The 14,174-nt window shown below is 39.3% G+C and overlaps 1 protein-coding gene across 1 annotated transcript in view; it reads right to left on the reverse strand.

Moving 5' to 3' along the window:
• The window catches only part of LOC116699629 (cadherin-18), an 88,946-nt gene extending 76,448 nt beyond the window's left edge, over positions 1 to 12,498 (reverse strand). Inside the window, exons 1-2 of the mRNA XM_032532305.1 lie at positions 12,326 to 12,498; positions 2,247 to 3,623 (exon numbers count right to left, since the gene is read on the reverse strand). Coding sequence (XP_032388196.1) covers positions 2,247 to 3,173 — 927 coding nt within the window. The 5' untranslated portion in view covers positions 3,174 to 3,623; positions 12,326 to 12,498. The remainder of the gene's footprint in view (positions 1 to 2,246; positions 3,624 to 12,325) is intronic.
• Positions 12,499 to 14,174: the final 1,676 nt, after the last annotated feature.

Below are 14,174 nucleotides of genomic sequence, written 5' to 3' on the forward strand. Positions count from 1 at the left end.
CACCCTCCATCTTGTCCCCCCCCCTCCTCACTGCTCAATGCTACGACACAGAATGGCTAATTTGGAAAGAGACTCAACTGTGGGACTGGCTCTATGGCTGAGAATTCTGCACACAAAGGCTGAATTTGGCTGGAAAAGAGACTTCAGATACAGTATTAGGGACCACTAAGGTCTATATAAAAGAGACATCAGATACAGTATTAGGGACCACTAAGGTCTATATAAAAGAGACTTCAGATACAGTATTAGGGACCACTAAGGTCTATATAAAAGAGACTTCAGATACAGTATTAGGGACCACTAAGGTCTTATAAAAGAGACTTCAGATACAGTATTAGGACCACTAAGGTCTATATAAAGAGACATCAGATACAGTATTAGAGGACCACTAAGGTCTATTTAAAAGAGACTTCAGATACAGTATTAGGGACCACTAAGGTCTATATAAAAGAGTCTTCAGATACAGTATTAGGGACCACTAAGGTCTATTTAAAAGAGACTTCAGATACAGTATTAGGGACCACTAAGGTCTATATAAAAGAGACTTCAGATACAGTATTAGGGACCACTAAGGTCTATATAAAAGAGACTTCAGATACAGTATTAGGGACCACTAAGGTCTATATAAAAGAGACTTCAGATACAGTATTAGGGACCACTAAGGTCTATATAAAAGCATCCAAAGAGCACCATGTCATGGGACCTTTAAATGGGATGGAGAGGGAGATAAGCTAACATTCAAACTTTTGCCACATCCAAGCAAAAACATTTTGATTCCATAACACTTAAAGCCATGAGCAGTATTATATGTATGCCTTTGTTTTCAGTGTCTAGAAAGTTGTGCTGTCTATCCCACCCACTGAACAACTGTGGGTGGACAGCTAGCAAGCTGCATCAGATTGTACATCCATAAAACTGAAATACAAGATGGGGATAGGGTGCCAGACCTTATCACCAAAAAAACATTTAGAATAAAACGTAAAATGTGTCATTTGTGTTTGAGGTTTGTATCGTGAAATAATCCCACTGCAGAGTATTTGTCTGAGTGGAAGTGAAACACATGCAGCTCTCTTATTGAGATTACAAATGTAAGCATATGAAGTCCAATGTGTTTCTCCATTAAACTGTGCTTAGCTATATGATCAGAGATGGGTCTTGCAATATGTTGTCATTTCCACTAACTGGATTGCAAACTCTTTAAACATCTTCTACAGCGCAAGAACATGTACAACTGAACACACAACATGTTGGCAACTACATTACAATTGGTACAATGGAGTTTTCCAATGGCTATAAAAAGAAAGACATTTGCGAGGATAAGCCATTCTATCTGAGCACCACACATGCTTCGTGGTTTTTTGCATTCATATTCATAGTGTTTTGTAGAAAGCAGGACTTAATCCCTCCCTTGGATTCACACAGAAAGAGACTTCCCTAGGTTGATTATACTGGATAATAGGTTTAGGCATATTTGCTTGATTCCTCTGAGGCTGGTCTCTAACTGTTTTCCTGGTGAGGAATATTCAACATTTTCCACTTCATCTTGCAGTTTTGCAGTTATTTGCATTTCTGGAAGAAAAGCTTATATGACAGTTTTTTTTCAAGATTATTTTTTTGGGCATTTTTAGGCTCAAAAACTAATTGGAGAGTTTTAAGAACATGTCTGAAATAACAATTAAACCTCAATGAAACTGCTGAAGGTTTGTGTTTTTCATACAAATCTGTCAAACATGTCTGTATGTAAAAAGTATCCTCCTTTAAATTTGGCAATCTTGTTGAAATTCTATGGAAATGTACGTTTATGTGATTCTTATTTGATTTATTTGATGCACCTTTGTTGGAAGGTATAGGTCTTTGTAAAGAGCATGTCAAAGTACTTAGAATGAGGGGGGGGGGGGGGGTGTTAAGTAACATCTCATATAGTAAAGGAGCTTAACATCTATATACACAAAACAGTTTGAACTGGAGGGCATTGTCTGACTGTTGAGTAGAAAAACCGAGGAGTCTGTATTTTGCTCCCAGGTTAGTAATTATTTCAACAAGACGTTTCTTTCAACAAGACATGAACGAGTGAGCTCCGTAAATGTCATTGATCAAGTAATTACTCCATAAAAAGGCATTAAACAAGCACTAAACCTCTGCTAAACACATGCTCAGAAAAAAGCAAATAGAGGCTGCAGAAAACAAAGTGGATTTTTTTGGATGTGTGGGTTTATGATCTGCTATAAACAGTAAAGTTATCTTACCTTTCCAACGTACTGAGGTTCGGGTCCGATGTGTTCCTCCAGAACAAAGAACTGGTTCCAGATCCAGCCTCTCTTGGGCCGATGGGGGTAATCCTTGTCCGTCTCCAGCAACTTGGTCTCGTTCCTCTGTACTCTGACGGATGCTCTGGAGTTTGGGTTGATCTTAGAGTCAGATTTGGCATTTACATTTATTCCTGAAGGTCGGAATTTTACATGGGATTTAGGATTGGATAGTGAAGCCGGGCTGGCATTGTAGTAGGTGCTGGGGTTCATTGTACCAGATGACTCAGACTTTTGATTAGGCCTAGGTAGTGAAGATAATTTAGTGTTGGTCACTGACTCTGAATTGGTCTTTGGTCCGGTTACTACCTTAGAGTTAGAAAATACCTGGGGCTTTGCCTGCAACTGTGATCCAAGCCTTGGTTTTGGATTGTTTTTTGATGATTGCTTGGGAAAGCTTAAGGTATTTCTTTCCTCCTGATCACAATTTGATTTGCATGCCAACCCACGCCTTGAATTAGAACTCTGTTTGGGTGCATGCTGTAGCTGGAGTCTACTGTTGGAGCTTGATGTAACAGGGGAGATTGCCAATGGAAAGTTTGTATTGGCCCTATGGTTGTCAGTAAGAGAAGACATGGTGTCAAGCCTAGGCCTTAACTGAGACTTGCTCCAGAAGTCCTTGCCGGAGCTCGAGAGATGGCTGGGATTCACTGGAGACATAGGTTTTTCAGGACTGGAGCTTGGCAGCGGGGTTGGTTCAGGTAGTGACTTGAGACGAGGATTAGGGTACAGGCTGGGGTTGGGGTTGGGGTTTGTTTTGGGTCTCAAATCGACCCGGATCCCATAACAACTCTGGGTGACAACACATAGGAAGACCACCAGGGGACAAAGACAGGAAATTGCAACCACGCCAGCTGGATCTCTCATTGTAAAAAAAGATTGGTCCGGAAATCTCCCCCTCTCACTTCCACTGTGTCATAACACTGTGGGCATACACAAACACTTGTACACACCCACAATTCAGACTAAACAAACAGGGGTACAGTCCTTTTCAGAGTGCAGACTAGCCAGGGGTGTCCACATGGTGCGGTCCAAAGAATATCGTACAGTTCCATCAAAAAAGTGAAAAAAAACTCCATAGTCTCGTTCAATATGTTTAACTTTGTTTGAACAAATGTTTCCTAATATGGCGGGGTTTTCTTCTTTCCATCATTGTTCAAAAAGCTGAGGACCATTTGGATTATTTCGGTAGTCTATGTACCCGCAGTGAACTCCATGGCACTATGAACAAAAACTGAAGTCCTTTTTCTTCATGTTGAAATCAGAAAGTCAAGAGCTGATTGTTGGGTCAGAGACTTATTCAAAGGTCTGCACTTCCTGAAACAGAGAAGATGAAATCCATGAATAAAGTTTTTTTGTTTTTTTTTAAACTGACAAAGAACAACAAAGCCCCAATACAGATTGACTGACTCTGCCTGGACACGGTAATTTGGCACACTCTTTGTGTATAATTTGACAATTATTCCCAAGTCTACTTTCAAGAACATTGTACCACTCAGCAAAGCTGCTTTAAATAATCAATTTCTGAAAACACTGTTTTTCAGAATGGAGATCAGTTTTGTCAAAGTAGACTAAATGTCAACGCCAAGCTCTGATTAAAGACGATTTTGTCGATTTATCTTAAGCTCATTAAATTTAAGCTCAGTGCTAATTGCCAGATTGAACCAGATGAAAGATCTCTGTAATCACTTTCCAACATTTCACAGATGGGAGTGTGTACTCAATTTATGTGTTTTCATGTCAGTTGCAAAATGTATACACACATGACACAAAAAAAGGGATTTTTGGAAAATATGCTTTCAAGTGCCGTTTTAGGAGGTCTATCATAATAATCGTAATACTTTTAAAAAAGATTTATAAAAGACCAATGGTGTACTGTTGAAGGTATGATGCCTTTGTAAATGATACTGAAATGTATTTGTTTATTTGTATTTGTACCATTTGAGGAAGGAATTTCACATAAGTCTCAAGGGAATGATGTGGAGTAGACTGTGACACAATGCTTTCATAAAAACACAGTTTACACCAATTTTTTTTGCAATGCAAAGAAAACAGAAAGGTAATGAAAACAATCCCCAATGCCCTCTGTTATAGAGATACAATTTCTAACCCAAAGTATCAGGAAAGGTCTTAACATGAAAGAAATGGTTTTGAATCTGTGTTAAAAATATTTTTGTCACTAGGTAGAAGAACACTTTGATTCTCTTATGCAAGTCTTTTTACAATTTTTACAACACAAGAACTTTTACAATTTATTATGAACATAGATTGCCATATTCCGTGGCAATCTATTGAATAGTAGTTGAGACATCAATCAACCAAAGAACCAAAAAGTCTCAACTTCATGAAGAGTCGGGGGGGTCGCTGACTTCATTAGCAGACATCCTCTGGGAACTGTGAATGTCTGTATCAAATGCGCCAGTCCATGAAATATGTATTAAGGTATTTTACTGGATATTTAAAACAAACGGCTGGTGATATTTGATGGAAGGCTCGGGCATAACCATAATGGTTAGGATTTATTATTGGAGATCTTGAATATCTGTGCAATATTGTAATTCTTGGTTGGGCTTGAGTGAAAATCAGAAGATTGCCAAAGTCATTAGGATAAATTATCATGGAGCCATGACGTGTGTAAAAAATGTATTAAAAATAGTAGATATTGTAAGATATGTTAGTCTGAAGGGGTAGACTGACACAATGATCATCGCTATCAATAAAGCAGGAAATACATTGCTTGACAAGCCAGATATCCATCATCAAGATGAAGATGATTATTTTTTATCTAGGGTGTGTCTAGATTTCTAAATGCATGCAGCAAGTGTTACTTAAACTGTCTCTTAAATCAATACGTTGATTTGTCAATATGTTAATAATGTCATGTTAATGTTACAACTCATTTCCCCTCCAGAGCCACATTTTAAACAGAGAATCTGACTCCTCTCACATTCCCCCCCACCCCCCCACACACACACAAAAAATATTTCCACACTGTACCCAAAATCTGTGGAGAAACACAACAAATATATAGCTCTATGTGCATGCCTCAGTACATCAAGCAAACAGTATGACAAGAGAATCCCTGATCTTGGCTTTAGAATTAGATTTAAAAAAGAGAGAAACTAGTGTGAAAGATAAACCTGATTTAATACACCATATTGTGATTGTAATTGATTTTTTTTCTTTTACAAAACCAAATTTTATCCCAAAAACAACGATAAATCTGATGGTAATTCAGTGTTAAATGGCAAATAGTATCCATGTTTACAGAGTTGATTCGTAGAAACGGATACAAAAAAAAACATTCTAAAAATGAATAAACCCCAAGTTGATTGTTATTCCCTGTCTTGGACTCAACTAAATAAAACTTGATGCAGAACAATTAATGAAAATGGAGATATCTGTTTTTGCAAATGAACCCTTCATTTGAAAAAAATCCCATGCTGTACACATCCACTTCCATGTAAAAGCTAGATCTTTTCATTAAGCCATACTTGTCTTCAGTTTTTGAACTCATTTTTCATTTTGTATTGTTAGAATGAACACATTTTAGCAGGAAAGACAACTTGAGAACAACAACAACAAATTTCATGCTTCAGCTCCTCCTGCCAAACAATGTGCTTGGTCTGACAACTGAACGAAGCTGCTAACACTCGAGCCTGTTTGACTTGTTTAGTATTTTCTGCACATAGCTGTACATACAGTAGCTATAAGCTAAAGGTCTGAAGGGGTAAGAGACTGTAAAAAGTTTGGTTAACACTTTTTTGGATTTAGAATGAAAGAAATTACATGAGAGGACATTGGGAGATTATTTCTTATTTTTGTGTCGAATATTCGTCATGCCCCTGGTGTCTAACAGCCTAATGGGAGCATCCCCTTGTGCTTGAGGGAATGACTCTTGAAATGATAGAGTACAAGTTTCTGTACTTGTCTATGTTAATTAGATTTACAAGTTTACATCAAATCAAATGTTGGGAGTTTGGATTTTGGATAATAGGCTACCATGTATATGATAAGTGTGCTCATTGTATCTAACAGTTTAACATTTAGATTTAAGAATATACATAAATTAAAAACAAACTATCAAATCTTAAAGCATGCAATCCTGTCTGTCTGGGTGAACACATCTCTAAAAGATAACACGACTTTCAACAAGTTATGCTATTGTCCCTTTAATGGCTGCCATTGTGTCAGAGACTATTATACACGACCCCCTTGGGAATACACATAACTGCTGAATTGCTACAATTACCTGAATGGATTTGACAGTTCAGGGGCCAAACTGCCTTATCCGTACATGAAGTTCAATTTGATGCTTCAATGATCTAATGGGCTCTAATAAGAGAATAAGCCATGTGTACTTACTGTCCATGGATTATTAACTTAAAAGAGGGCAATATAAAGAAAATAGTAGGGTCACATTTTGCAAAGCCTTAGTAGTAAAGGAATAGTAAGTAGTAATAGTGCAAATCCACTGGTAGTGTTGGGTAGCAACAGTTAGAGTATAATCGGGATTACGTTATCACATTACCAAAAATAAGAGAGACTCATTTCCCAAAATCTCGCATTGCCAGACCTTTCTTCACAGCTGCAAAAGGGATTTACCCTTCAGAGATCTGAGGACCAGGTAACCTTAGTCCTCAGAAATCCACCGGAGTTTAAAAGTACAACACAAAGAAAGTGCAAGGTAACAGACATCGATATAGATTTCCCAAAACAAAGCCCCCCAGACTACTGGCCCTATTTTAACGATCTAAGCGCACAGTGCGAAGCGCCGACAATCAGCGTTCTAATGGCCTCTATTGTGACAGTAGGTGCAAAGTTAAGTCAATATTTTAGGTCAGATTTAAATAAACCAGCTTTCCTTGGATGTGTCAGTCAAATGAAGCAGTTCAGTGAAGCAGTTTTCATCTGATGACACAGCAGCATCAGCAACACTTTGTGTTTTTCTATTGAAATTACTCAAAAATCTACATAGGTAGGGCTGGGTGCCGTTTAAACATTTTCGATAAGGTAGCGATACCAAAACTGTGACTTTGATACCGGTTCCTGAACAATACTTTTTGATACCAATTTGTGATGGGACAACCGTTTAGTTTATGCAAGTCGGTTCAAGTGGACGGTCGTTGGTTGGCCTACAGAGTTAACCCTTGTGTTGTCTTCCCTTCAAAATTGAAAATCAACACTTTTGTTAAGGCTTTTTTTATCAATGTTTTTAACTCGTTCTTACGTTTTTGTCCCATTTTTCAACACTTTTGATGCTTTATTTAATGTTTTCAACAATAAGTAAGACTGACTCGTTACTTTAGTTTACAGTTATTTTTGGAACTGATGTTCAATGAACCTCATTTATAGGAAATTATACCAATGTTGAGTTATAAAAGCAGAAATAAGGAATTATTTAGACTAAAATTAAAAGAATGTATGTTGATAGATAATCACAGACTGGAATATGTCAACTTCTACTCAAAACTATTTCAAAACCACTTTAACTCTTTTTTTAAATGCTATAAAATTGAATAAGAGACTCCAAAACCAATGAAAGAAGAGATTTGTACTTGCCAAAGAGTTTTGTGTGGAATCAATTTAATTTAAGTTATTTAATTTCCCCTTGTGGGATTAATAAAGTATACATCAGTAAAGTATACATTAGTTTGGGTAAGTACAATTGGATAGTTAAAAAGAACAATGATATATGAAAACGGCCCAAGGACAACATGGGGGTTCATAGATTCGGTCACCGGTTCAAGTGCCCGTGGTGGTGGTGGTGGGGGGGTTGGTGATCGTGCGTTTACTTAACAGAACTACGAAGATAACATGTGCGTTTACTTAACATAACTATAAAGATAACATCCCCATCGAAAATATGTGAATTGCCATTAACACAATCATCTAAGATGCACTAGAAACAAGGCTTGGTAATGACTCCAACTTACCAAGAACAAAAACACCACTGGATTACGTTGGAGTCGAACGGTTGCACGGTTCCATTCGGTCTTGTTCAGTAGATAGAAGCATGCTGCATGCTTATTGGGTCACTGGCACTGATGAGATTTAATCCCTAAGCATTGAGGTTTGGTATGGAATGAATTTTTCAAAGGCAATTCGGTAGATGCCTACATGTGTAGATTTTAGCCTTCAAACAGTGCACTTTAACTGAGGGGAAACGTTTTGTTGATCAAACACTTTAAACACACCTAGATGTGAAACAATATTACTAACTGCCCTTCTGCTCCAGTCCAAGGGCAGAGGCTGCGCCACAATTTCTTTTGGCTCCTGGAGATCTATCAAAACCAATTAGCCATGGATTAGCATCCAATGTTGCTAATTATGATGCTAATTGGAGGGGAATACACAGCGGACTTCAGAAAGAAGGCTGAGGCTGTGACTTGAATACTGACAAGGTTTCCAACTTCCATTTCTAATATGGTATTTGTATGACTTCTTATCCATCTATCCATCTATCTATCTAGTTACTGTACATATTATTAACATACATAAATTAGTTATGTTTGTGACTATCTGCCTTGTAATCCAGTCATGATGTTCTGTATGTCTTAACCCTCTGCTATGTATTTTAAGACTAAATCATAAGACTCAACATACGATTGGTGTGAGGTTTTTAAAAATAATGTACATGGTCACTGGAGTACTTTATCTATTGGATTAGGGTTTAACTAACTTTTTTTTAGCACTAAATTGTATGGAAAAATCAAAATGACTTAGACATAACATTACCTGAATATGACATTGGGTAATTGCTGCAATGAATTGCTCTGGCTAATAACTGCAACCAACAATACAAAAAAAAAAAGTAAAAGTAAATTAGTAAAAATCTGTCAGTCTGTCCACATAAATAATGTACATACATTCATTTACTAAAGAAACTGTATGTGCACACGTGTCATTACAAACCGTATCTGCAGTGACGTTATGCGTCACAGCTGACATGTTCATTCAATGCTGCTGTGTCCAGGGGCACACAATGGAAGCCGGATAGAAGTCCCACGACAGTTTTTGTCATTGCACTCTCTTTTTACATTTGAAAGTCAGCTGATGTAAAGAGACAAGTCCGACAGCTAGATCTTGATCTTGGTCTGCTCTTAGAAATGTGCAATATTGCTTGCTTTCTGCTTCATTATTGATAACAGCAGCACCAGTAGTGGATTACTTCTCTCCTCCACACCTGTCAGAATCTCATCTAAACGCTGAACACGTACTGTACTTCCATAATGGTTTCTCATATTATAATCAGATGTTTGGTCCAGTTTATTTTGGTCACTGTTTGTCCTAAATAAATCTATTATCCCAAAAGCCGTATGCATGGCTCCAGGAATAGCACTGCCTGTCGATTAGTCCAACAACTTCATTAATGCCCCCCTGGAGGCTGAATCCTAAGAGCCAGGTTACGCTTGAAAATAACTAATTGGTACGTGTTGTCTGTCCTTGTGTGTCAGTTTTAAGCCATTCTGAACAGCCACAATGTAAAGTGAAAAGCCATTGTCATACAGAGTAGGGCTGTTGGAACGAATTCCGAAAGTCAAATCTAATTTGAATAGTAATCAAATGCGCCATGACGTAGATCCCCTTCAAGGCCAGGCTGACGTTGGAAGTCCCTCCAGTGGACAGCAGGACTCTAGTCAAGACCACCTTTGTCGAGTCCAAGAAAAGTCCAAGACCAGGACTAGTCAAGACCAGGACTAGTCAAGACCAAGTCAACACCGAGGGCGAAGAGTTTTGAGTCCAAGACAAGACGGAGTCCAAAACGGTTTGAGTCCGAGTCAAAAGCAGTGTTTGTGTTGAAAGGAAATGGGCATTATAGTAAATGTATGGCTCCTGTCTTCCACCCGACACAAAGCCCGACTCAAGTGTCTTTGCTAGTTTTGGACCGACGTTTTGTTGTCAGTTTCCCATTGAGCGTCCATCGTTTAAATAGCAAATGCACCTGTGGCTGTCTTTGTGCCCTGGCGTGTTCTGGTCTCACTGGGAGGTGTGTTCAGGTGCATTCTTGGCGTATTGCTATCTTGAGGCAGCGGGAAGTGATTGCGCCATTGACCAACAAACACCTGGTCTAAAGTCAGTAACGCAGCATTTCATTGTTTATTTAAACAGCGCAAATATTTTAGGCTCATGAGCTGCACGCGCACACTGTGCTTGTCACACACACAGGGACAAGCAGCAGCACACAAAACATGCAAAAGATTAAAAATTAAAATATTACTATATGAAATAGTATGATGATGAGATCTGCTCGCACGCTTTCAGTTCACACACGAGCAGATCAGTTTCTTCTCCTGAAAATCTCTCCTTCTTGCTCAGCAAATCCTGCATCTTAAAAGCAATGCTCCAAGGTACCAACCGCCTGCCTTTTAAAGGGAATGGGAGATGACACTCTGATTGGTTAATTGCATGTTACGTCCAAAACTCACCTATGATTAATTAAGACACTAAGTACAACCCTTTTGAACCACGGACCCTTTTTTCCGCCGTTAAACTAGCTAAAGTGGATTCGTACACGCCCTAAACGCAGCGCTTCATGCCATGTGCTTAGACCATTAAAACAGGGCCCACTGACTACCAATGAAGATGAGACTAGAAGACTTCGGTGTGAAAAATCAGCAGGAAGTTTAAACATAATTTATTGTAGCTCAACGCTGATGGACTGTGATGGCTGGTATTAATTGAGCGCAAGGAGTGTTTGTGTTAAATGGAAATGGACATTATAGTAAATGTATGACTACCTATAAAGGTAAGACTGGAAGACTTTTAAGCGTGAAAAATCAGTAGAAAGCTTATGTTTAATTTAGTGTAGCTTAACACTGATGACTGGTATTAATTGAGTGAAAGCTTGTTTAAAATAGAATATTCCATATTATAGTACATTTAGACACCAGGTGATGTGGGGACATGAGATATAAATGTAAGCCTGATCCAAATAAAGGACTTGTGTTCTCTGCAGCAGAGGTAAATAAAGGCAATGTAGGTGTATACATTGAATGGATGGGTGTATGAATAGAGTTGTTATCATGACAAATGTTACATTTCATGGCTGCACAAACACACAAAAAAACAGTGCCTCATACATAACATAATACATAAAACCAATAGGACCCACTACAACCCAGTTTTAGAGATCAATGATCTCTCAGAAAATGACAAAATCACCAAGTACATTAGCAATAGAGGGAGGCAAAATAACCAGCGATTGGAGATCATCACATTAACCGGAGCATTCCTGCTCAGCTGTTAACCTTATGAGTTGTTCTAAATTGTCTGCCTTTCCACATGTGAAATCCAATCTTGATTTACCAAGGGATTTACACATTTGAGTCCTCTGCGTCACTGAGAAAAGTCCCATCTCTGGCAGGAAAAGCTTAAAAGTATCATACTATTATAGGCTTAAAAGATCCACGGAAAAAAGGTGGAATTTTTGAAAATCTGCATTCATCCAGCTGCCCCGTCTGCAGTCAAGACTGCAGAGGATTGATCACAGTCCACTGTGCAAATGATTTCTTTTAAGCTCCGCTCTGCCTGGAGTCAAACACCACCAATACACTGGCTGATAGGGCTATAGGTGTGTGTGTGTGTGTGTGTGGTGTGTGTGTGTGTGTGTGTGTGTTGTTTTTGTGTGTGTGTGTGTGTGTGTGTTTTTGTTAATGGTGAGCATAGTGCAGTCTTAAAAAATTTCCCCATGGCCAATCCCCCACTTCCACAATATAGTGTCACGCTCTTCATTGTGTTCATCGACACACATACACACACTCTTAAATAATGTACACACAATGGACGTTCCCTCTCTCTCACACACACACACACACACACACACAACACAAACAAAAGTATACTGTATACTACCGATTGTACACACTTTTCTATCATGCACACACACACCTGCAGCCACTAAACAGCATTTGCTCAGCACTGAGGCTGGAGTGAAAGAACGATAAAGACGGAGAGAAAGAAAGAGATGAGAGGGAAACAGAGAGAGAGGTGGAGATGAATGGAGTGATGGTCTTTACCTCGTGCAGACGGATGTGTTCGGGCTCCCCTCTCCTCACGCCGTGTTACTCTCATCTGTCTGTCTCCCTCTCTCTAGATCCCGCTCACTGCCTGCCACTGGCCAAGCAAATGTTTATCTCTCTCTCTCTCTCTCTCTCTCTCTCTCTCTCTCTCTCTCTCTCCTCCATCGTTGTAGCAACTGGAATAAAAAAAACGTTTCTGTTCAATCTGTCACCACCTCTTTCTCTCTCTCTCTTCACTTTGCCCCCCCCCCCCCCCTTTCTTTTTCCATCTCTAACTCTCTGCATGTAACACGTATATGGTTTTTTCCTTCCTCTGCCAGCTTGCAGCCTCTGCGTCTGCACAGTGAGACCACGATTGGCTGCAACACACACACACACACACACACACACACACACACACAGTAGACTAGTGGCTACACACAAAAAAACACTGAGCTTATGATTGGCTCCACACAATTATTTCTGCAGTTTGCTCACACACACCCCTGTCAGTTTCTCAGCATCTCTCAATATGGCTACAGTTGGTTAAAGGATAATTCTATTTTTCTGGGTCTGACTTTTCACTCATTTCATATTAGTAACCATGACATTGTAATCACCAAAGTAATTGCTGCGATCTTAAAACACACTGATTTTGTGGTAAAATCTTAAATGGCTGGGAGCTGTTCTGAGAAGTTTTTCTTTCTTGGTCCCTGGCTGATTTAAATTAATCTTTTTTGTTCTTCACTTGCTCTTAGATATGAAGGTGTGCACATGCAAGGTTAACTGCAGGGATGGGGGACTTTTTAAATGCCCTACTTGTGACAAAGCTCACATTAGAAGTCAAAGACACCTGGAAGCTTGCCAAGGTGTTACACAACAGACATCCACCCGCCTGCTGCCCGGTCCGAACATGACCGGGACCAGAGGTGGTCAAACTTTTTTTACAGCGTGCCAGATTTGATGTGAAGATGCCTGGAGGCCAACGGTCCCCTCTGACATTGTTTTTTAACAATGAAAGTTACATACAAATGCACTGATCTATAACAATTTTTATTTGCATTTCCATTAATTAACGTAACCATTAAAGTAAACCCAAAAACTCTCCTTTAGAAATTTTAACCCAAAAATAAAAAGAAAAAAACTTTTTTTTTTTTTTACTTCCCTTACTTTTACATCCCGGCCCGTCCCATACCAGCCCCTGTATGGGAGCCTAGAAAACTAGATGCTCCCCCACGGCAGCCAAAAGTAATTTGTCCGGGGGGTCCCAGCAAATGGAAAAACCAAAATTTTGGGCAGGCCAATCACTCGTGGATAAGTCCCTTTTTGGGGGGCTTGCATAAAAGACACAAGTTGCGACGGTTTTTCCCTAAAGAAAATTTCCCCACTATTTGAAAAAACCAAAATGGGTTTCGCTGATGCCAACAATGTCTTTTTTGGGTTTTGGGCCCGCCTCGGAAGACTTGGAGTTAGGCCCTGAATCATCTTAAAAAAAAAAAACAGGGTTTTTAGTTTTTCTAAAAAAGGGCCAAAAATTTTAAAACTTCAACCAGCAAATTTCCCCTGGTTTTGTTGGGGTCTATCCCATTGCGTCAGAAGGGAATTTAAAAGACCCAAAAATTTATCCCGCCCCTTGGTTGGGGGGCCCCACCCAAAGGTAATTCCCCGACCCAAATCTTTATGTGGGTCTGGCTTGTCGGGTAAAATTGAAATACCTACAAATTTAAGTTTAAAAAATATCTTAAACCCGACTTAAAATTTTTTAACCTTTTAAAAAAACTGGGCTGCTGCCCTGGGCTTTTACAGACCGAGACCCGGGTTGGGCCCCGGGGCCCAACTTTGGGAAAACCCCTGACCGAGAACCCCC

Source organism: Etheostoma spectabile, chromosome 12 (genome assembly GCF_008692095.1).
Source record: "Etheostoma spectabile isolate EspeVRDwgs_2016 chromosome 12, UIUC_Espe_1.0, whole genome shotgun sequence".
In the NCBI taxonomy this organism is placed as follows: Eukaryota; Metazoa; Chordata; class Actinopteri; order Perciformes; family Percidae; genus Etheostoma; species Etheostoma spectabile.